This window comes from Giraffa tippelskirchi, chromosome 2 (assembly GCF_054371585.1).
Source record: "Giraffa tippelskirchi isolate mGirTip1 chromosome 2, T2T-mGirTip1v1.2.pri, whole genome shotgun sequence".
In the NCBI taxonomy this organism is placed as follows: domain Eukaryota; kingdom Metazoa; phylum Chordata; class Mammalia; order Artiodactyla; family Giraffidae; genus Giraffa; species Giraffa tippelskirchi.
In genome coordinates, this window is record NC_137276.1 from 90,751,550 (window position 1) to 90,776,824 (window position 25,275).

Consider the following 25,275-nt stretch of genomic DNA (forward strand, 5'->3'; position numbering starts at 1 on the left):
GAAACATTTTATACACAGAGGAGACATCCTGAGTTCATCTTTAAACTTCATAGCTTACTTGAAAAAATTAAGTTTTTATGATTTGAATGTGCTAGTGATAGGTTTTAAAATTTTATTTTAGAGTAGCTGTCTGTCTAAATTTGAAAGAATATTTGAAAGTCTCTAAGTTTATCTTGTCTTTACTTTTTGAGAAAGTCAGGCTACCTGTATTCAAAGTATCTAAATATTTCCTTTGGAACCTGTATTATTGTCTTGTCCTGATCTTAAAAACAAACAAAAAAATTAATTGAAGTATTAATCCTACTGAATTAATAAAACAGTATATAGGAAAATGACAGATCCACAGGACTGTAGGATATCCAAATTTCTACAACACTTTATGTAAAAAATTCTTTCTATAACAGCTCTGGCAGATGATCATTCAGCTCACACATTTCAAACGATAGGAAACTTATCATACTTCAAGGCAGTCACTCCATTGTAGGACAGTTCTCATATTTTGAAAAATCGTGTGATGGAGAGTCAGAAAACATATGTCCAAGTTAACTTACTCCTGTCCTCAAGCCACTTGCTCCAATCTAGTGACTCAAACTAGAAAAAAAATTCCAATCACAGATCGGATTGAAATAAGCCTGAGCCCAGTCCCCAGGGACTTGGCACAGGATCTCATGTGCTGCTGGCATCTCCCATTGTCCCAGTTATAATAAGAGAACAGAGGCTGAATCTTATTTCCAGATGACACACCTTCAATAGTTTCAGAGAACCATCAAAGTTTAGAATGAGAAAGAACCCACAAGAGAGTACTGGTCGGGGTTCAGTCAGGAAAAGAGGAATCAGCTGGCTATTGACAGACTTTAATGCAGGAAATTGGATACACAGAAGAGAGAGAGCTGCAAAAGTGAAAAGGGGGTCACTGAGGCAACACACAGGTAGTCACTTCAGGAAGCAAGCATGATGCCTCAGACTGGAGGAGCAAAGGGAAGAGAATCTAGAAACTCCTAAGAAAGCATCATGGAGCTGGGACCCAGCCCTCGGAGGACATTGCCTGGCTGTTGCTCCTTCCTCTAGGTTAGGGGTGGGTTCCAGGAGGCTGGTCTGGAAGTGAAGGGAACAAAAAAATGAGAATATCCAGCCAACTCAGATATATAATCTTCATCATCAAATCTCTATTTCCCTGGGGCATCAGAAATTATATTTTTAGATTGCTTACAATTACCTTAAAATATTCACAGATGGTCTAAATACAGGCAGAAAAGTACAGGGGCTCTGTGAAGTTTTGAATCTCAGCTCTGCCATTTTCAAAGTGATCTTGAGTAAATTACTTTGGTTTCTTGTTACCTGGTGATAAGAATGTTCATTTAGTTATTCAACAAATACATGGAGCGCCTACCATGTGCCTGCCGTTGCTCTAATGGTTGGGGACCAGTGAATCACTCTGCACTCAGTGAGCTTTCCATTGCAGTACAAGAAGGCAGGAAATAAACCAATAAATATATAAAATGTTGCTGCTGCTGCTGCTAAGTCGCTTCAGTCGCGTCCGACTCTGTGCGACCCCATAGACGGCAGCCCACCAGGCTCCCCTGTCCCTGGGATTCTCCAGGCAAGAACACTGGAGTGGGTTGCCATTTCCTTCTTCAATGCATGAAAGGGAAAAGTGAAAGTGAAGTCGCTCAGTCGTCTCTGACTCCCAGCGACGACCCCATGGACTGCAGCCCACCAGGCTCCTCCATCCATGGGATTTTCCAGGCAAGAGTACTGGAATGGGGTGCCATTGCCTTCTCCTATATAAAATGTTAGGTGGCAGTAAATAATATAAAAAAATAGATCAAAGTAGGTAAGTAGAGAATGACAAGAGGGATATTTTTACAGAGTACACAGCAAAGGCCTGTCAAGTGATGTAACATCTTAAGGAAAGGAGGGAGGCATGTCAAGGTCTGGAGAAGAACTTTTCAAAGAGTGGGAACCATATGTGCCAGGATCCTGCAATGGAGCCGGCTTAGTGAACTCAGTGAGTGACAGGAGGGGGAGCGAGTAAGAGAGGAGATCAGGAGCTGTGGGGAGGGAGTTGGGAAGTAGGACTAGATCCTACAGAGCCTGTTCATCATGGGGTTCCATTGCAGAGCTGAGAGCAGAGGACCAACATGATCTGAATTGTCTTAAAAGTGCTGGGTTGAAGACAGACTGTGGCAGAGGCAGCAAGGGAGACAGGGGGGCCAATTAGGAAGCTGTTGCTCTCATCTAGGCAGAAAATGATGGTGGCTTGGAAGCGGGCACTGGGTGGAGATGTTGAGAAGTGATTGCATTACGGGTAACTTTGGAAGGACAAGTCAACAACATTGCTGATATACAGAGAGAGGAGAAATAAAGGGTGTTCCCAGAGTCTGGGCAGCAGGAAGAATGGAGATGTTACTGAGAAGGGAAAGAGAGATGGAAGGGGTGGTAAATCATGAGAAGTCTGTTATGAGATAATAAATCAATGAAATAAATAAGACGATGTAAATAAAACTAGTGTGTTCCTTGCTCACAATAAGCTTTGGCCAGTCTTAGCCCCCTTATCTTTTATTCTTTGTTACCTATTTATGTTCTCAGAATGCATTTGTGAGCTAGCCACACACCCCTCCCTTTTTACTCACTAGTTCTCTGCAGATCAATATACAGTCAAAACATTTCCATGACAGGGAGAGGTCAGCTAAACCTCACCCAGAAAAACCTCCAACAGACTGCAGAATCAGCAGAGATAGATACATTTCATTTTTAAATAAAGAAAGAAAAATATCTGATGCCAAAACAACATGCATGGCAATCCTCCTAGTTCCTCAAAGTCCTTGAAGTATTTCAGTACCTAAAAGTTTCTCTGGCACTGCTTGTTTTTTAATAGAAATTCTGTGAAGAGTGAAATGTAATATTTCATAGGCATTTTTCTTTGAATTTCTGAAGAGAGACTAGAAAAACTGAAGTTACCAAAAAAATCTATATAAATGCTTACTGCATATAAATCTCTTGGCAAAATTTCCTAGTTGTTTTTATTCTTTTTGTCTAAAATTTTGAAGCATAATATTAAAAGGAAATAAATGATGCAAATGTATTAGACAAATATGTCTTAGCAGTATTTTATCAAAAGCCAACCCCCAAAATAACAAACATATAAATAGAAGCATACAGTCAACATACAAAAAATATGCTTGGTTCTTTAAAATTCTTTACTGCAGATTCATTTGAAATGTCAGTATTCAGTTCACATATCTCTCTACTCTTAAGAATCATCAGCATTAATTTATGAGTGTTTTTAGTGGGAAAGATTCTGCTGTTTAAAATTCAGTTCAATCCCCTTGGTTTGAGTTGAGGAATACTTACATCTTGTGTTTTTCCCAAAGCCCTCCTATAGAGCCCTCCCAATTTCCCATAATTAATCACATCTTTAATCCAAGGTAGGATGCAGCCCCCACCCACCTTCTCCACCCCAGCTTAGGGGCAATAACAGAGAATAAGAGAGCCCAGGGACAAAAAACACATTTGTCCCATGGTTGCTGCTCCTCTGTTCCCAGGACCAGTGTATGTATGGCTTCTAGTCTATGTGTGGCTTCATGTAGAATTCGAAGCTGGGTATAATGATGGCTTATGAAATAAATCCTGCAACCAGCCAAAAAGCAGCTGAGGGCCCACTGTGGACAGGAAGCACACAAGAACAGACCAGCTTGCCTCAAGGACTGTGTGCCTTGAATGTGTTCATGAAATTACCCAGCAGCGGAAGGACAAAGCCCCCAGCTTTGCCAAGGAGACATAGAGGCAAACAAGGACCTCTTTCTGTGCTTGGCAAGGAGGAGCATTGGCAGAGGCAACTGAACCCTTGTAGACATCTTAGGTTTATGACTCATGGTTGTTAATACTAAATTGTGGTATGATAGGAACTTCTCAGGCTCCTCAAGGTACACAGTGGAAAGCAAAGTTCTCAGCAAATATGCCAGCATTTAAAATGCAGCAAAGTAGTTGGCACTGGCTGTGAGAGGCCTGGGACTGACTACACAGTCTTTTGTTCATGGGTTTCCAAGTATAACTTTCCTAACTCATGACCAGAAAATAATTTGTCCCCAGGAAGAATCTACTTATTAATATTTTTTTTTTAAAGCTTTTATCCTGTAAGTCCCATGGTTAAAGTACGAGCAAGGTTTACCCAGGTTTCATCATTCTAATTATTAGCAATTTTAACTCTCCTGACACCAAGTCCGTTTTCTAACTGGGATAGCCCTGCCCTTTGACGTAGATGGGAAAGAAAATTGGTTTTGACTGGTATGTTTTTAAATTTCAGGGATAGTTGCTGTTCTCTTCTGTGGAGTCACGCAGGCACATTATACCTACAACAACCTGTCGTCGGATTCCAAAATGAGGACTAAACAGGTAAAAGAAGAAACTCACTACAGGCTTTGTCTCTTTTCTCAGTGTAGTGATTATGGAGCAATTCTGGCAGTGCACTCAGAATTTCATTAGCAAAGGAAGAAAGTAAGCTTAAGGCTTCATTATAGGTTGGATATTTATAGATATTTTTTTCTTCCTTCAGGATAACTATTAACAATTCTCTTGGTAAGCAAAAATATAGTTATCATACTCTTTCCCTCCTGAGAAATGTGGAACATAGACTGTCAGTCTTGAAGATGAAAGGCCCACAGTCAGTAATAATTCACAGTCACTTACATCTAAAAGCATTGTAAAGCATGTGAGATTGGGTAGTTATAGAGAGAAAAGGAAACAAAGAAGAAAGACAGGAATGTTTGGTCTTTAACTGGGTGTTTTTGCTTCCAAGTGAACTCAACTGCCAGTTGTCACACAAGCAGAATGTATCTCCCATATGCCAGGAACACATCTGTTTCAATATTTGCACATAAACACTCCAAGATTCCTTCCACCAACATTTGCTGCATAACCACTCTGTGTCGAGCACAGTGCTAAGTACTAGGAATAAAAGGGCACATAATACATGACCCTGCCTAAAGTGGTTCATTTTCAAGTCTGTTGAGGAGGATCAAGATGTGCAACCAGCAATTAATTATCCACAGTGTGGTAAGTACTGTGATAGAAATATCTGTATAGGTTGTTTGAGGAAAATTCAATAGGGCCTCCTCCCATGGTTAGGATTGGGACAGTGAAGAGAGTTTCCAGAGATGATAAGCCCAATCTGGAGCTTGCAATAGTGAGGAATGAGAGAGTAGTAGGAAGGACATTTGAGGCCAAGGTTTTATTAATAGCATGGACAAAAGTTCTGAGGCAGTTGATTGAGCACTTTAGTTCTAAGTGCCTAGTGAATGGGGAAAGGCTGAAGTTATAGTGGAATATAGTGTGGGATGAGACCGCACACACAGCCAGAGACTAGCTTATGGAAGGACTTTCATACCTTATGAAGAAGTTTAGACTTTATCCCAAACTGTGGCTTAAACAACGGAAATTTATTCTTACATCCCAGGTGGCACTAGTGGTAAAGAACCCACCTGCCAATACAGGAGACATAAGAGACGCGGGTTCCATCCTTGGGTTGGGAAGCTCCCTTGGAGGAGGGCATGGCAACCCACTCCAGTATTCTTGCCTGGAGAATCCCAGGGACAGAGGAGCCGGACGATCTATGGTCCATAGGGTTGCAAAGAATCAGACACGACTGAAGTGACTTAGCACACAGCACATGGTTCTGAAGGCTAGAAGTCTGAGATGAAAGTAGGCAGGATTAGTTCCTTCTAAAGTTTGTGAGGAAGAATCTGTTCTATTTCTCAGTTTTGACCTTCTGGTGATTTTATGACAAACTTTAGTGTTCTTTGGCTTGTAGATACATCATCCTAATCTCTGCTTTCATGTTCACATGACATTCTCCCTATGAACATGTCTGTCTCTAAATTTCCCCTTTTTATAAGAATACCAGTCATATTAGAATAGGAACCCACCCTACTCCAGTATTACCTCATCTTGGCTTAACTAATTACATTTTTTAATGACCCTATTTCCAAAATCGCCAGATTTGGAGGTACTGGGGGTTAGGAATTCAACATGTGAATTTGGGAAAATATTACTAACAGAAGTCATTGATGTATTTTAGGCAGAGTGGTTTTAGGATAATTGAAGTTCCATTTTTATCACTGTGACAGGCAAGAAGAGTGTGGATCAAGTGAGACTTGTATCAGCTAACTTTTGCTGTGTAACAAGCATCCCAGTGACATTCAACAGTAGACATTTATTTATCTTGCATTTACAGGGTTCAGCTCTTTTCACGTGGGTTGATCTGAGTGGCTCTACTTGTCTGAACTGGGCTGATTCATTGTAAGTTTGGTGGGGCTCTATTCTAGAGAAGGCTTGGCTGGTGCACCATAGCCAGTCCTACATGTCTGTCATTCTTCTCCTGGCAGAAGAACAAACCCCAGTGTACAAGACCATTTCAAGCCTTTACTTTACATCTCCTAAACATCCTATAGACAAAGGAGATCATATAGCTGAGCCCAGGGTCAAAAGGCTGAGCAAGTCATTAGCCCACAGTGGAGAGCACTGTAAAGTTACATGACAAGGATCATAGGTATAGAAAATGTATAGAATTGGACCAAATGATTGCAATCTGTCCCCAAATGCAAATGGAGGTAGAGAGGTTCCCATAATAAGTCTAATGATGCTGAGAACATCTGATGTGATATTGGGCCAGTGGGATTGTGGAAAAGCCAAAAAGACATCTAAGCAAATGTATAATTGGCTGGGAATTCCCAAACGGTTTTCAAAGACTTACCTTCAAGTTCTGTAAAATGGCTATTGTTTTCATTCTCTTTGTCATGTCCCAAGCTCAGCTGGACCTGAACCCAGCTCCCACCCACCTAGGGACTCTACAAGGTCACCCTTACCTCTGCTCATCAGAAGATTCAGAAGATACAATTGCAGACATTTTAAGGACCCCCAATTTTTAAAATTGAACACAAAAAATTATACCAATACCTAGAAATGTCCAATATATAGCCTTCCATCTAGGATCCTTTTAAGTATGGAGACAACTAGCATTCTCTAGAGTTTAAAGGGCAATCTCTTGAGCTGGTTTTTCCTGACCTCATATGGTTCTCTGAACATTTGTATTCTGGGAAACTGAACTCTGTTTAGGGACTTGCACTTTTAAGTCACACTATCTAGACTGCTCAGCAGAACTTCAAAGATAACTCATCTCATGGCGAGTCAGCAGCCCAGCACCTAGGGGAGACAAAGCCAAAATCAGTGCCCCACAGCCTTCTGTTCTCCTCTGAGTGGCTTGACAAGCACTCCCTGATGGGCTGCCAGCATCCATTTTTAAAGCAGTTTCCTTTAGGGAAGGAGATTTTTACAAGTTCGTTCTTTAACATCCGGATAGTTGCATCGCTCCATCTTTGTTCCCCCCATCACCTTCTTTCCTAGGTGCCTGATTCATTGTAGGAGCTTAATGAATGATAATTCCCTTCCCCTCCCTTCTCATGCCTTTCTCACTTCTTTTATTTCAGGAACTCTCACTTTCTATTTATTTTTTCTCTCAGTATATGCATATTAGCATGTGCATATATTCATACATGAATATATATGCATGCATCTACACACATATTCCCCAATCAAGTATATAGAGTCTGGGGTCACCATTTTTTAAAAAATGAGATTGAGCCTTTTAATTAACTTCATAGATCAGAAGTTCTTGGCCATATCTGCACCAACGTAGCAAGCAAAGTTTAAACTCCATGTGGGAAACCAATTACAAATAGTAAAGAAAAGCTGAAGCAGATATTATAGAGATAGCCACTGTTTCCTTTCTGAAAGGGGCAAAGGTTTAGAAGGTATTAAGTGACATGGTTACAGAATACATTATCTTCCTCTGCATCTCCCTGAGTTGTGTTTATTATCGGTGGGAAAAGTGGCCCCTTTGCCTCCATCCCCAGGACTGTTTAATGGGAGTGAAGGAAGTCAATTAATGAGTCTCGGGGACACCTCTGAAAATCAACTTTGTGTTATAAAATCCTTGGGTAATAAAATTTACAAAGGAATTTTATTCATGGACTGTGCCTATACCAGCTAATCAAACAGCTACAACTGGAGACAAAGACTTTTGAGAATTAATATATCCTTTATAGCTTCAAGCGGAGAAGGCAATGGCACCCCACTCCAGTACTCTTGCCTGGAAAATCCCATGGATGGAGGAGCCTGGTAGGCTACAGTCCATGGGGTCACTAAGAGTCGGACACGACTGAGCGACTTCACTTTCACTTTTCACTCTCATGCATTGGAGAAGGAAATGGCAACCCACTCCAGTGTTCTTGCCTGGAGAATCCTAGGGATGGCGGAGCCTGGTGAGCTGCCGTCTATGGGGTCGCACGGAGTCGGACACGACTGAAGCGACTTAGCATAGCATAGCATAGCTTCAAGAATTAGAGTGCCTTTTTAAAAATGAGGTTTACATTTAAATATGTTTTGTACTTGATAATGACCATCTAGATTCCAGTGAGTTGCTTTTCACTCCAGTCCATGAACATGTAACATCCCTGTGTGTTTAGGCATAAAGCAGCTTAATAGAGATACTCTGGTGCTGCTGCTCACCATGAGGATTTTTCATAGCAAAGCACTTTAGGAAAGAGTATATGAACACTGGTGGCAATCAGTTTTCCTGGACTCAGATTGGTTTGCTTATTTTAGGGTGTGCACATCTAGCCCTAAAGACAGACACATACTGACTCTTGACTTAGAAACTGAGAACCTTCAGAGATATTTGATACAGACATCAGCACGTGGCACTCTGTAAGCTGAGATTTCACCCTGAACCATCCAGAAAACTGCATACAAATCCCCTGACCCCACTCACACAAGTCTCAGCCTGCCTCTCAACTTCTTCCTCCCTCATACCCTCACCCACTAGGCAGGCCTGGGGGCTGGTAATCTGGGCCAGACCCCAGGGTGTTTCCATCAGCTGTCTCTTCCTTACCTGAGGCTTACTTGCAAAACCAGGTACTTTTTTTTTTTTTTTTCAGATTAAAGGGTGTCCTTTAATTTTCCCTCCAACTTTCTATAAGGTTTTGGATTTTTTCAAAATTTGTTTTTCAAGTATAGTTGATTTACAGTGTTGTGTTAATTTCTGTTATACAGCAAAGTAATTCAGCTATACATACATATACATTCGTTTTCATATTCTTTTCCACTCTGGTTTATCACAAGTCTACCGTCCATTTTAACTAGAAATTCTCCTTCCCTTCCTGCAGTTTTCACCTAAAAATTACTCCCAACAGATATTCATGAGCATATAATATTAATTTAAATAATTAACATCTATGATGCATCAATGGGATTCCCAGATGGCACAGTGGTAAAGAATTTGTCTGCCAATGCAGCAGACACAGGAGACTCAGGTTCGATCCATGGGTCAAGAGGAAATGGCAACCCACTCTAGTATATTCTTGCCTGGAAAATCCCATGGACAGAGGAGCCTGGCAGGCTACAGTCCATGGGGTCTCAAAGAGTCAGACACAACTGAGCACACATGATGCATTAACAGATACAAAGTGAAAGTGTTAGTCACTCAGTCATGTCAGACACTTTGCAACCCCTTAAACTGAAGCCTGCCAGGCTCCTCTGTCCATGGAATTCTCCAGGCAAGAATACTGGAGTGGATAGCCATTCCCTTCTCCAGGGGATCTTCCTGACCCAAGGATCAAAAGTAAGTCTCCTGCATTGCAGGCAGATTCTTTACCATCTGAGCCATCAGGGAAGCCCAACAAATTTAAAAAAAAGTACTTGTTTAATTTTTATCTTTACCTAAAAGGTGGCTCTTCTTATTATCACTGAATACCTTCATTCATTCATCTAATATTTTTTAAGAGCCTATTTTGTGCCAGCCACTCTTCAAGGTGCTGAGATACTGCTGCTGCTGCTGCTGCTAAGTCGCTTCAGTCGTGTCCGACTCTCAGCGATCCCCTGGACTGTAGCCTACCAGGCTCCTCCATCCATGGGATTTTCCAGGCAAGAGTACTGGAGTGTGGTGCCATTGCCTTCTCCATGCTGAGATACAAGAGTGGCTAAAAAAGACCTGCTAGTAGAGGAGCTTTGGAGTAATCAAAATAAATAAGCAAAGTTTACAGTGCATTCACGGTCAGTTACGAGGCCAATAATAAAGCAAGAAAGGGAGGAAGGACTGTGTGTCTGGGAAGGCAGGGTTGCTATTTTAAACGCTTAGGCCAAGGAAGCCCTCAAAAAGATGATCCTTGAAAGAAAAAAAAGAGGGAATTATGTGGCTATTTGGAGCAGAGCTATCCAGAAACTGGGAACCACATACATAATGGCACCCTGGGACAGAGTGACCAATGTGGCTGAGGTGGAGTGTACCGGGTATGTAAGACAATATCAGAGCAGGTCTTAGAGAGCATGAACAAGATGAGAAAACATCAGAGGTTTTTAAGTTCAGGCATGGCATGCTGCTGCTGCTGCTAAGTCACTTCAGTCATGACTCTTAGTGACCCCATGGACTGTAGCCTACCAGGCTCCTCCATCCATGGGAGTTTCCAGGCAAGAGTACTGGAGTGGGTTGCCATTGTCTTCTCCCAGGCATGGCATATGACTTAAATTTTTAAAAAAGGAAGGTCCCATGTGTTAGCTAGGAAGGCTGCAAAGTGGCAACATTTGAGGGCAACTGACAACCAAGGATAGGTTTGTTACATTTGAGATGTATATTAGACCACAAAGCAAAGATGTTGATAGTTGGAAATAGAATTCTGGAGTTCAGGAGAGAAGTCTAGGCTAGAAATGTAGAAATCACCAGGATACAGATGATATTGAAAACATGAGGTTGGATGATATCTCTAAGCGAGTGACAGAGGAGAAATCCAAGAACCAAGCCTTGAGGCGCTCCAGTGGTGGTAAGAAGTCAGAAATCAGCAAAAGGAGACTGCGAGGGAGTAGCCAGTGGGGAGAAAGGATGGTGTCCTGGGAGTCAAATGAAAAGAGTGCCTCAAGAAGGAGCCTAATGAATGATGCCAGATACTGCTGAAGGGGCAAGTAAGATGAAGAGCATGAACATCACTGATATTATTGATAAGAACCATACTGATGGAGTGTCAGGGTAAAAGCCTGAACATAATGGGTTCAAGAGAGAAAGGAAAGAAAGAAATTGGAAACTGTGTGTATAGACAAGTCTTTCAAAAAATGGGGAACAGAGAAGTGATAGCTGAAGGGAGAAGTGAGGCCAAAGATATATCTTTTTATTTTTAGATGGGAGAAATAACAGTATTTTTGTATGCTGATGGGAATAACACAGAGTGGAAGACCCTGTGTTAGAGGGTTCACCAAGACTTATGAGTGGCAGAGGCAAATTTTAAGCTTGGATTTTTTTTTTTTTTAAGATTTATTTATTTGGCTGTGCTGGGTCTTTATTGCTGCATACAGGCTCTCTCTAGTTGCAGAGGCTGGGAGATACTCTTCACTGAGGTGTGCTGGTTTCTCCTTGAGGTGGCTTCTGTTGTTGTGGAGCATGGGCTCGAGAGTGCGTTGGGTCAGTAGTTGGGGCTCGTGGGCTTATTTGCTCTGTAGCATGTGGGATCTTCCCAGATCAAGGTTCGAACCTGTGTCCCCTGCATTGGCAGGCAATTCTTAACCACTGGGCCACCAGGGAAGCCCAAACTTAGATTTTGTGATTTTGTAATTCAAACTATTTTTGCCTTTTACTAAATATTCTTTGATTAGTAGATAGGTTTAGTAGCAACTGTGGGGCTTAACATCATTTATCTAGTAACCCTTGAGTGGATGGATAGGTAAATGAATGACTGTTTAGCTTTTTTATTATATTTTCAGCTAATTAGTCATTTATCTTATATTTAATTCTATCATCTTTGAAAGTCTACCAATTTCAGTGCATTTTAATTTTTTTTTATTGAAATATAGATTGGGATGGACATAGATGTTTTCATTCGTTTTTGAAAAGCCAGATTCTTTGCCTAGCATTTATGGACAAACAATGACATCTTCATTACAGCACATTCTTTCTAGATGCTTATTCATTTCCACTCCCTCCAGATGATATTTCAATCGCCAATTGAATGGAAAAGTAGCAATGCAAATCCACATTTAAATTTCCAATCAAAAGAAAAATGACAATGGAAGCCAAATTAGATGTGCTATGCATGACTTTGTAAGAAAATTCAAGGAAAATAGCAGGAATGTGGGGAAAACAAGATGATATGGTGAAAAGAACACTTAACCAAGAGGCCAGAAAGCTAGAGTTTGTCTAGACAAGACAAACAAGACAACTTTTACCCTTGTCTCTACAACTAATGGCGGGGTCTTGGATAATTAATTTAACGCCTGTAAGCTTCAGTTTTCTCATTTGTAAAGTGAATGATTGAACTCTATGACTGAGTTTTAAGGATGATGCTCTAAACCTAATAACCCTCTGATGTGACATAGAGCATAAAATATGAACCTGATTCCCACTTCTAGACTAGGACTGGGCAGTGATCACTTGATTACAGGGTACTGCATAGAGATGAGAGAATCCATCAGTTTGTCATTGCTCTGGCCAACAAGTCACTGGGTAACCATTTTAATAAGTTGTCAAATCAAACCCAAGGGTGAAGCAATTAAACACCAAAGTCTCTGATTTATCCTGGGGTGAAAAGTTTTACTGAAGCCTAGATACTTCTTCCTGGAAAAATTCTCTGTTCCTACATGAATGATTGTAATGGGTTCTTCAAAGAATGCCTGCTTGCCTGGGGTGGAGAGGACAGAGCTTACATTGCTACCACTCAGTCTCGGAGTCTGACTGAAGGGCTTCTCGGCTTTTAATTTCAAGCATGGATTGAATGTGGACTAAGCACCACATGTTTCAGTGACAGGCACAGTGCTAGAACCCAGGGGGACAAGGGCAATAAGACATGGTTCTCACCCTTAGTAGCAGTAGTAGTAGTGTAGTCACTCAGTCGTGTCCGACTCTTTGCGACCCCGTGGACTGTAGCCCACCAGGCTCCTCTGTCCATGGGGTTCTCCAGGCAAGAATAGTGGAATGGGTTGCCATCTCCTTCTCCAGGGGATCTTCCTGACCCAGGGATCAAACCCGGGTCTCCTGCATTGCAGGCAGAATCTTTATAATCTGAGCTATAGGGAAGTCCTGGTTCTCACCCTTAGGAGTTCCTGATATAGCAGGAAGCACATGCATGCACACAAATGCACAAACAAGAATCACAGATTTTAACATAGAGGGATGACCAATGTGTCATGAGAACCAGAGGACTGAATTGCTTTCTGGTGGCAAGGTGTTCATGGAAAGCTGATTGTGGGCTAGGTGTTTTAGAGATGGGTATAAGGATAATTAGGAGATTATCATTCAGATTTCATGGGAAATGAAAGCAAAAAGAGTGTGCAAAATCATAAAACTAAGAATGAGCTTGATAAGTCTCAGAGGCAAAGAGCCCCGGCACACTCTGCCCCGGCTCAGTTTGCCTTGGGTTTGGCCTGCAGGTATACATTGTGGAACAGGAAAGGAAAAGGTGTGGGAGAGAGTTCAGGATTAAAATGGAAAAGTGAGTTCAAGTGGACATTTCAGTGTCTCACTCTGCTACATTTAGGAAAACTGTCTTCATACTTGCTTAGACTTTTTGACATAGAGATGATGATAATAATCAGATTTGTGCCTTACAAAGATAATGAAGGTATCATCGTGGAGGAAATGACATTAACCTATGACATCAATCTCCCTGTTCACCACATTTCCTTTTGATAAATACTTACATATGTGACATGTAAATTTATCTTAACCTTCTCTGGTTCTAGATATATTTTTGTCTTGCTAATCTCTTAGGATGTTGTGGTCTATGTGAAAAGTTTGTGGAAATTTACCATTTGGTTTTGTCTTGAACTTACAAGTTGCAGATTAAATAAATAGAGGAATGAATGATGACCATTCATATTCTAAGATTAAAAATAGGGAAAATAATATCTGTTAATTAATGGTTCATTAAATCCTGATATGATGCATTAGTTTAAATGTCATGAGTTGGATGTACAAAGCAAATGTCTAAGGTAATCTTGAGATATTGAAAGAAAGATCAAGTATAATTCCATTGCTTGTGTGAGTTTCCTACAGTGTGCTTCTGCCTTATTGATTTGAATTACAGTGGTTTTTGATTATGGTTTTGTGTAATTTTTCTCCATCATTTCTAACAAAAGCAGGCACGTCCCATCCCAGTTACCTGTTTGAGGCACAGTGCAGAGAAAAAGTCATGGGCAACAATGCCTACGTTTCCCTGGCTTCTGAGAAGTAAGATTAAAGATATCTTCATAAAGCATAGAATTGCCATTTTTAAAAAACTCTAATTACATTTCTTTTGTCAAGATTTCTACCACTTTTCTTCTCCCCTTCATTCAAAGTACATTTAAAAATACCATCCTAGAAGGGTTGAATTCATAAATGATGGCAAAGTGTTTAAATTTCTCCTTAGCTAAGCTGGTGATTCTTTTCAATGAAACTCATTATACTGAATAAAGGACATTTAGTAGTTCAGCTAATAAGTGCTCTTTTAAATGCTAATGAGAGTAGAGCTCCCACATCATGGCAAGAACACACTGTACTTTCAGTGCCCAGAAAGAATTAATGTCTGTGAACCCCTAGTTAAGAAACCTTATGCCACAAATAATAGTAGGGGCCCAAAATGACCATTAGGCACCCACAGTACTAGGTGTCTCCTATATGCCAGGTACTGGGGCCCAAGGAGAAATAAAGCCAAGTAAGACATGAGATGCACTTTCCCTTGAAAATTTTTCATGTAAATTTTTTCTCTGATAAAGATATAATGGTACCATGTCTTCGTGATTAAATTTTAGTTCTTTTTACTTTTTTAACTACACATCTGTGTTTGTTTATCATAGTATATAATTGCAGTAGAAATTTTTAAGTCATAAAATCCAACAAGTTCACAGCAAGGTGGGACAATAAAGATAAACATTTAAACCCAGAATTATATTGGAAGAAACTGAAGCCCAAAGAAGTTCAGTGACCTGAGGGGTAGAGTCAGTTCTTCAACCCAGGGGCCAACCTGAACATAGATCAGTGCTCAAGGGATATGCTAAAAATACACAAGTACCCACCTCCAAAAAGCAACTTTTGGTGTATTACTTATCTATTGCCGTGTAACAAATTATCCCAAAATTTATCAATTAAAACAACAAGCTTGTATTATTTAGTATTGTTTTTGAAGGATTGGGGGCAGGAGGAGAAGGGGATGACAAAGGATGAGATGGTTGGATGGCATCACCAACTCGATGGACATGAGTTTGGGTAAACTCCGGGAGTTGGTGATGGACAGGGAGGCCTGGCGTGCTGCAATTCATGGTGTCGCAAAGAGTCGGACACGACTGAGCGACTGAACTGAACTGAAGGAACAGAGTCTAGGAGCATTAGCTCAGGGTCTCACATGAGGTTGCAGACAAGCCCTTGGCCATGGCTACACTGTATGAAGACTCAGCTGGGTGTGAGTCAACATGGCTCACTCAGACAGCTGTTGGCAGAAAATGTCAGTTCTTCACCATGTGACTTCCCTTGTGGCTCAGCTGGTAAAGAATTTGCCTGCAATGCGGGAGACCTGGGTTTGATCCCTGGGTTGGGAAGATCCCCTGGAGAAGGGAAAGGCTACCCACTCCAGTATTCTGGCCTGGAGAATTCCTTGGACTGTATAGTCCCTGGAGTCGCAAAGAGTCAGACCTGACTGAGAGACTTTGACGTCACCTTGTGTCTTCAATAGGGCTGCTAGAGAGTCCTCATTGTATGAAAGTAAGTTTCCCCCATAGCAAGTGAAACCAGTGAGAGAGAGCAAGAAGAAAGGAGCAATGCCTTTTATTAACTAGTCTCTGAAGTCACTCACTGTCACTTCCACCATATTGTTTTTAAAAGCAAGTCACTAAGACCAGTCCACAGCTAATGGGAGGGAAATTAACCCCCATCTCTTGAAAGGAGGAGTATCAAAAATTGTGAACAGTTACTTTGAACCTACCATGGAATCTGATGCCATTTTGGGAAGTAATTTTTTGATAATGGTTTCAATTTCTAAAATGATTGAATATTTAGGTTTTCTACTTCTTCAGTCAACTTTACTTTCTTAGTAAACCATCTATTCTCTCCAGATTTTCAAAAATTTTAATAACAACAATTATTGAGCACACATTATTACCAGGCATTATAAGTATATATTTCATATAAATTATTTCAATTAATATTCACCAAAATTCCGTGAAGAAAATACTACTAGTTAGATTTTGCCAGCCTTAGAGAAGGTAAGAAGGTCAGCCAAAAGCTAGAGTTGTGCATCATAACCCATTATTATTTTTAAAGTCTTTTTCATATATTTGATTATAGACATTTCCTGTAGAAAATGATGTGTATGTATTTCTCCCTTTAATTTAGAAACTGCATATTATACTGATCATTTTAGAAACAGCACTTGGATTTATTTATCTCTTTGACTACCATGTTCTCTAATTCGTTCTTTTATCACTATCATTTTCTTCCTTTCCTTGGGCTTCTTTTCTTCCTCCCTGTCCCCTTTAATAGATGACAATGAACCCAAGTCACCTTGTCCCTGCCAGCCAACACTCCTCCCTTTACTCTTCATTTCCTTTCTCAGCCTTAACACTGACCCAAGATGGCCTTAATATGTAGAACCAAGAATGACTTTTTTTCCCACCAAGTATTGATGCTATCACATCTTCTATCCTAATCACTTCTTTATCTTATGACATATATTTTATTCCATTTTACCACTGTTGGTTTCCTCTTTCTTCAGGATTCATCAGTGTTCCATGTAGCTAAGAGTAACTGAATATTGTTGTTGTTTTCTTCCAGTTCTTCATCTTGATCATAAAGGACTCTATACCTGAGTCACCTGCCAGGACTGTCTATCTCTACCCCAATAAGCAACATTTTGGGGATCCATATTAATTCACCATGACATTTCTTGCCAACACTGTTCCGAGTCTTCTCTGCATTTTTGTCTTACTTATCTTCCAAAACTCTAAGAAAGTTTTGTTGTTGTTGTTCAGTTGCCCAGTCGTATCTGACTCTTTGCAACCCCATGGACTGCAGCACGCTAGGCCTCCCTATCCCTCACCATCTCCCAAAGTTTGCCCAAGTTCAAGGCCATTGCATCTGTGATGCCATCCAGGCACCTCATCCTCTGATGCCCTCTTCTCCTTCTGCCCTCAGTCTTTCCCAGCATCAGGGACTTTTCCAGTGAGTCAGCTGTTTGCATCGGTGACAGAAAGAAAGTGTATTTACCTCATTTATCATTTTCTAAAAATTTTACTACATTTGCTGCATTAAATTTTACTACATTTCCCTCAAATAATGGACTCATATTCTTTACCACTTAGAGCTTTAGCTCTTACCACAGTAGAGCTTTAGCGTCTCAGAGAGGGATGATCCTCTCCCTTTCTCTTACTCTCTCTGTTGCCTTTTGTCTCACTCCCTTTTTTCTCTCATTTCTTTTACCTTTAGAAAACAAAACAAAAAAATTAATGCTTGAGTATCAACATATAAAAATATATGTGATTCATGTCCTTCTATGTATAAGTCTGATTCACTGCTTAATAGAAAAAGTTTATCTGAATAGGATTTAAGAGATCAGCTAGCCACTTTGATGACATTCAAGACAGATGGTTGCTCATTATTACCTCAAAATTTCTAAGAATGGCAATGGCATAACCCCCTTGAATAGTCCATTATAGTTTTATCACCCTGCTTAATAGGCACAGGTATGAAGGGCTTTGGTCTCATAATGGCATTTGGGGATGATAAATGGAAATTACTGTAATTTTTCTACTCATTTTAATTAAATTTTATTGATGCAGCACAGAAAACATCAAGGCTGAATATATGCATCAGAGTGTGTGTTTGTTAAAGAATACTGCCAAATTTAAGGCTGCCATTTTCTTGATGGTCTTGAAAGATGAAGCAAATGGATTTAGTAAAATGTTAAGTCTTTGTGCAGTTCCTTCAGAAGAGAAATTGAATTGCTTCTGGAGGCATAGCGCAAAAATCCAAAGAATCTCATCAGTGGAGAAAAGGTATAGAACTCCAGAGTACCTGAAAGGAAAATCTAATAGATGAGAATAAGAGTTTGGCTTTCAGAAAGTCACTTAATGCAGTTGTTCTGGGTTACATTGAGAAAGAACTTGATTGGCATCAGCAGTGACAGATCTGTTCCTGAGAACAGACTGTCCCTTATAATGGACCCAATGAACATGCAAATAACAAACTATTCCTGATGTATTTTTACAAAGGTTCCAATAAAAATTATCCTTGAAATAATAATACTTTTTTCCCTGATAGAAAAATAAGGGAATTCTTCAGTTGGGAAAGAATGTCTAACCTTTTCTGTTCTTGTAGATAAGTCAATTTATACAATTCTTTTCTTCCCCGGAGAGCTGTGAAAATGTGGTCCTTGGGACTCAGATTAGGGAAAAAGTGTTATTTTGGGTTTCTAGGCCAATGACTTCAGACCTCAGCACCAGTCATCCTCTGACTTGCTTTTCTTTTCTAAAGATGCTGTTCTAATGATACCTTTGGAACCTACAACAGAAGACAGGTGTAAGATCCCTCAACCAACTAGAAACAGACAGACAGGGGCTCTGGGTTAGGGCTAGAGTTTCAGTATTCTGAGTTCTGACACAGCAAGTTTCTGGATTGTTACCATGAAGTTCTATGAGCAGCCCCTGGGTCTTTCCTAGGGTCACAAGGAGAACTATATCTTAATGGTTTATGTCCTTCCGTAGGTGCTCCCAAAGGTGCTGTGTAGGCTGATGTCATAATGATTCAATTTTACGACACCATCTGTACCCAGTTCTGGCATAAGGAAATGATTTACACCACCCTCTGAGGGAAAGCGCCACCATTCTTCCCCTTTGTGCTGATTTATTATTTGGTTTTTGGTTTGCTTTTATGGTACCAAGTTGAGGCAAGTGGTCTACAGCGGTCCTTTGCTTCATCCAGGTTTATTAGAGACAGAAGAGTTTGAGACCATCTAACCTTCCAGGGAAAAGTAGACTGATTTTAAAGGAACATTTCTGGCTTGTTTGGCCCTACTGAATGTTGATAGCTGGCCTCTTGCCAGGACTCAGATACACACCCTATGGAATAAAGCAAATTTCTTTGACGGTCTTCCTTGGGGAAAAATATACCTATTTAAAAGCTCCAGAATGTTCCCAGGCATGAATACAGGCATCTAGCCTAATACCTGATTTGTCCAAGGTCCAAGCAACCCAAGGGAAGGAACCTGAATTTTATTACTAAAGGCTTCAGGCATGTAGTGATATGGGCTTCCCAGGTGGCTCAGCAGTAAAAAATTCACCTGCCAATGCAGGAAACATGGCTTTGGTCCCTGGTTTGGGAAGATATCCTGGAGAAGGAAATGGCAACTCACTCCATTCTTGCCTGGAGAATCCCATGGACAGAGGAAATTTATGGATTAATTTCCATGGGGCTGCAAAGACACAACTTAGTGACTGAGCATGCATGCATATGCAGTGATATATGTATGAGGAGGGGTTTAATGACAGACACAGAGGGAAATAGCCAAACTGTTAAGAAGGAAATTCCTATAAGTGGGAAGGCATCTATTACAGCCTGACAATCAGCATCTTTTCTGGGACAGTGTGAGAATGGAGGTGGTCCTCCCAACACACCACCTACTGGCCTGCCTACATGCTCTGAGGACAAGAGCACTGATTGGGAAAATGAGGAGTGGAGGACACAACTTCGTGACACAACTTAGCATTGTGTCCCTGCTGGGACCCTCCTCTATTCCCAGAATATCGGGTGGTAAACTGGAAAGAATTTAAGCAGATATCCAGATAACTCCAGATATTAAAAAGCAGAGACATCACTTTGCTGTCAAAGGTCTTTATAGTTAAAGCTCATGTTTTTCCAGTAGTCATGTACAGATGTGAGAGTTGGACCATAAAGAAGGCTGAACGCAGAAGAACTGATGCTTTCAAATTGTGGCCCTGGCGAAGACCCTTGATAGTCCCTTGGACAGCAAGGAGATCAAACCAGTCAACCTTAAAGGAAATCAACCCTGAATGTTCATTGGAAGGACTGATGCTGAAGCTGAAGTTTCAATACTTTGCCACCTGATGTGAAAAGCCAACTCATTGGAAAAGACTCTGATGCTGGGAAAGATTGAAGGCCAAAGGAGAAGGAGGCAGCAGAGGATGAGATGGTTAGATCACATCACTGACTCAATGGGCATGAGTGTGAGCAAACTCTGGGAAATAGTGATGGACAGGGAAGCCTGGAGTGCTGCAATCCACGGGGTCACAAAGAGTCAGACCCAAGTTAGCGACTGAACAACAACAACAACCAGATAACTCTACTAAGGGACCATCTCTAACAGAACTGGATACAAGCAAATGAAGTCCTCCCCTACTGATTGAAGCAAGAGATAAATGAAAAGACCAGGAGGCAGCAGAAATGGAGTTTAAAGTGCCAGTGACAAAAATAGTCAGTGCCCCCAGGAGTGAAGCCTTCCTAGAATTGCAGGAGGCAGGCAGCTGCAATGCAGACCGATGGAGAGCATGCTCAGCAGCTGGGAGTAAAGTGAGAGGTTTAGCATGGCTGTGACTGAGCAGAGTGAGCACATGGGCCACTGGAACTGAGGCACGGCAAGTTCTAGAGTCTGATCATAGTTGCCACCCCTGCTCCTTCTTCCTGGAAGCTCTTAGAGCATCATTCCCAACGCTGAGACTCGGTTAGAATCACTGAGATTTTACAAGTCCCAGATGCCTGAACCCTATGTCCAGGAACTCTGATTTATTTACTCTGCGGTGGGGCCTGGGCTACAGGATTTTTTAACTCTGAGTGATTCTAGGGCTTCCCCGGTGGCTCAGCAGTAAAAGAATCCACCTTGCAATGCAGGAGACAGAGGAGACATGGGTTCTTTCCTGTGTGGGGAAGATCCCCTGGAGGAGGGCATGACAACCCACTCCAGTATTCTTTCCTGGAGAATCCCTGGTGGGCTACAATCCATAGGGTCACAAAGAGTAGGACACAACTGAAGTTACTGAGCACCCATGCACTCACGCAAGTGATCCTAATGATTGACCAAAGCTGAGACCCTAGAAAGACACTGGATGGGAAGGACTGAGGTCCTGTCATTTGGCAGGTGGGTTTTGATCCAGCACACAGAAAGCAGCCAGTCCCTGTGACTTCACGTGGGGTGAAAACTGCACATCCTGGACTTGAGGCCCTGGCTCTCCAACCAGGCTGCATAGTGGAATCACCCAGGAGTTGTGTCAGGTGCTGTCCCCAGGGATTCTGATTTAATTGGCATGGGGTAGGGTGGCCCGGGTGGCACAGCTGTCTAAAGCTCCTTGGGTGGCTTTAATGTACAGCAATGCTTGAGAACCAATGACTTGCGGGACATTAAAGTCACTCATGAAACTGCCCTTTGAGATGCCTACAAATACTCAAGAGAAAAGGAAACTCTGCAAGGAATTTTACATTCCGTGTAAGTAGGCAGAGGCTCAGAGCTATCAAGATTTAGATGTTCATACAAATGCCTTTATATCAATATTTGCAGTCAGGATGTTTCAGGGACATTACCCAGATAAGTATTTCCACAGTTCTTAGATCTGAGAAGGCAGTCAAACTGACAAGCCGGAAAGAACAATTGACAGACCCCCTCGTAGGGTGACTTACTCACCTGTCTTAAGCAGACAAATGGAGGTTTCACTTTAAGATTCACAGATTCACTGTAGTAAACACAATGTGCAAAGGTGTTATACTGCATAAAAAATGAGACTTCAACTAGAATGAGCTATTTAAGGGTATCTATTTTCACTACTTTCATCTTTAACTTGGGCGAGTGCAGACTTGATTAATATTTACTGAATATCTAATAGTCACAGTCTAAGGTGGTTCAGTGAAAATTAGTATATTTAATCTTCCTGAAAACAAATGGTGAGTGAGGTCTCAGTAGCAGCTATTTTACTGACGAGGAAACGCACACAGAGAGGTCACTCATTTACCTGGGATCACACAACAAATAGACATGGATGGGATTAGAACAGATTCCAAGTTTTTTTGGTTTTTTTTCCCACCTCACCAAGCTGCCTTTCTCCATCTCTACTAATTGACTTAAAAGTATCTCACAGTTTAACTCTCATTTTCCAATTTTAGTTCCATATGATCATTTACTTGTGATGGATTTCATGAAATACATTTGGAAAGTTGCTAAGTGTAGGATCCATATGAATCTAGTCTTACCTACAGAATCTAGACTGACCTACAGTATTTAGACTTACCTATGGAAAGTGTTAGTTGCTCAGTCATGTCTGATTCTTTGTTACCCCATGGACTGTAGCCTACCAGGCTCCTCTGTCCAATAGTATCTGTAATTCTGGGATACAGAATTTTTTCCACCCAAAATTATTTGAAGCCTCCGTAAGTAATATCTTCTTAGAGTCAGTAATCTTGAGAGTGTTGAAATCAAACCTCTGATTTCATCAGTTGAGGAGGTTGCATTCTTAAATGACAGTGATTCTAATTATTGTATTCTACCATGTATGAATTGGGAGATATTGCCACATCTGTTTCTCAAAAGCTGTGGCTCAGGTACACTCTGATAATTTTCAGAACTGTGCAAAAGAAAGTGAGATGTCTTCTGTGTGATGGGTAGACACATGTAAAGAAGAAACAAATGTGTGTTTGAAGTTATAATCTATGTGCAATTATAGTACATATTTAATAATTTTAGATCCTTTAACATTCTAAGAGCTTTCATCTTAAACCACCTTATTCTACTCACTGAATCCCTACCCCACAAAGAACACATTTGTGTCATAAGTTACAAGTACTCTTCCATATCACCATAAGGAAGATAATCTTGTCTATAGCCTGCTTGGTCACTTCAGTCATGTCTGACTCTTTGTGACTCTGTGGACTGTAGCCCACCAGGCTCCTCTGTCCATGGGGTTCTCCAGGCAGAAATACTTGAGTGGATTGCCATTTCCTCCTCCAGGGAATCTTCCCAACCCAGGGATGGAACCTAGGTTTCTTATGTCTCCTGCATTGGCAGGCAGGTCCTTACCAATAGCCTCAATAGTTGAGCCTGGGAAGCCTTAATAGTTCCCACCTGGAAACATACTCAACTACTTAGAAAAAAATGCTGTTTCCAAAGCATATATTAGTACCTAATTTCAAGCAATTCACACAATGTTTTTCAGAGTTCAGTTCAGTTCAGTTGCTCAGTCGTGTCTGACTCTTTGCAACCCCATGGACTGCAGCATGCCAGGCCTCCCTGTCCATTACCAACTCCCGGAGTTTACTCAAACTCATGTCCATTGAGTCGGTGATGCCATCCAATCATCTCATCTTCTGTCGTCCCCTTCTCCTCCCACCTTCAATCTTTCCCAGCATCAGGGTCTTTTCAAATGAGTCACCTCATTCACATCAGGTGGCCAAAGTGGAGTCTCAGCTTCAACGTCAGTCCTTCCAATGAATATTCAGGACTGATTTCCTTTAGGATGGACTGATTGGATCTCCTTGCAGTCCAAGGGACTCTCAAGTCTTATCCAACACCACAAAAGCATCAGTTCTTCGGAGCTCAGCTTTCTTTATAGTCCAACTCTCACATCCATACATGACTATTGGAAAAACCATAGCCTTGACTAGACAGACCTTTGTTGGCAAAGTAATATCTCTGCTTTTTAATATGCTGTCTAGGTTGGTCATGACTTTCCTTCCAAGGAGTAAGCATCTTTTAATTTCATGGCTGCAGTCACCATCTGCAGTGATTTTGGAGCCCCCCAAAATAGTCTGCCACTATTTCCACTGTTTCCCCATCTATTTGCCATGAAGTGATGGGACCAGATGCCATGATCTTAGTTTTCTGAATGTTGAGCTTTAAGCCAACTTTTTCACTCTCCTCTTTCACTTTCATCAAGAGGCTCTTTAGTTCTTCACTTTCTGCCATAAGGGTGGTGTCATCTGCATATCTGAGGTTATTGATATTTCTCCTGGCAATCTTGATTCCAGCTTGTGCTTCCTCCAGCCCAGTGTTTCTCATGATGTGCTCTGCATATAAGTTAAATAAGCAGGGTGACAATGTACAGCCTTGATGTACTCCTTTTCCTATTTGGAACCAGAGTTTCAGAGTTAAGCAAAACAAAATATTTGTTGACAATGTTCAACTGGACATGAAAATAAAAACCCCTGGTATCGTTGGCAGATGCTGATAGCATTGAACCTGACCTCCGGTTTCTGTTTCCAACATGAACTTTTGTTCAGAAACAATATGTAGTAGTGGATTCTGTGATATAGAAACTTCTTTGGCAGAACACTACGGTGTTCTAAGCTGCCTTAAGATTTGCTGCAATCTCCATGTTCATCAATAGCTTAATTTTACTTTGACTTGAATGTATATACTTTATGCCTTCTTGGGCCTTTTAAGGGCTCTTAAATAATTGATTCTTTTTAAAATGCTTTCCTTGGTTGTGACTTATGATGATTTAAGTGGTAATCTATAGAAGTTAGACTTTAAATCTGCTTTTAAAAGAGAAATGATTTCATTTCTGTTGTTCATCTGAATATCCTAATGATGTATGCAATCAAAGTTACTTTTTGTATCATTTTTTAGAGGCCTCCCTCAACCTAGAAATTCCATTTGAAAAAAAAAAATGCTTTTTGATTTTAAATTGCAATAGACACTTTGATTTATGCCACAGAACACAAAAGTGACTTTTTTAAGGTTCTTTTTTAGTAAAATGTTAGTTGTACCATTAGTTTCTAAATAACTTAAGGTTGCAGTTCAAAGAAAATCTCATGCCAAACTTGCCTACTCAAAATGCGCTTTTCTGATTCCACTGTCCAGTATCCCAATTCTTCCACCAGTTTCCAAGTGTCAAGTCAGGTAACCACCAGGGTTGAGAAACACATCTACCTTGCTCGTCTTCACACAAGACTTATGTGGATGCCAGGATGCTTACCTCTGTCCTGGGAATAAACCCAAGCTCTCTGGACCCAAAGAGTGTGGAGGCTTTAAATTAACCCATGATCTTTTTTTTTTTTAAATAAATTTATTTATTTTAGTTGGGGGCTAATTACTTTACAATATTGTAATAGTTTCTGCCATACATCGACATGAATCAGCCATGAGTTTACATGTGTTCCCCTTCCTGGACCCCCCACCCACCTCCCTCCCCCTCCCATCCCTCTGGGTCATCCCATTGCCCCGGCCCTGAGCCTTTGTCTCATGCATCGAACATGGAATGGTGTTCTGTTTC

At 41.0% G+C, this 25,275-nt stretch overlaps 1 protein-coding gene across 6 annotated transcripts in view; it reads left to right on the top strand.

Moving 5' to 3' along the window:
• The window catches only part of SLC9A9 (solute carrier family 9 member A9), a 634,995-nt gene that overhangs the window by 329,037 nt on the left and 280,683 nt on the right, over nt 1–25,275 (top strand). For all 6 annotated transcript variants that reach the window (XM_081569480.1, XM_081569481.1, XM_081569477.1 and 3 more), the window contains exon 9: nt 4,307–4,395. In XM_081569480.1, coding sequence (XP_081425606.1) covers nt 4,307–4,395 — 89 coding nt within the window. The remainder of the gene's footprint in view (nt 1–4,306; nt 4,396–25,275) is intronic.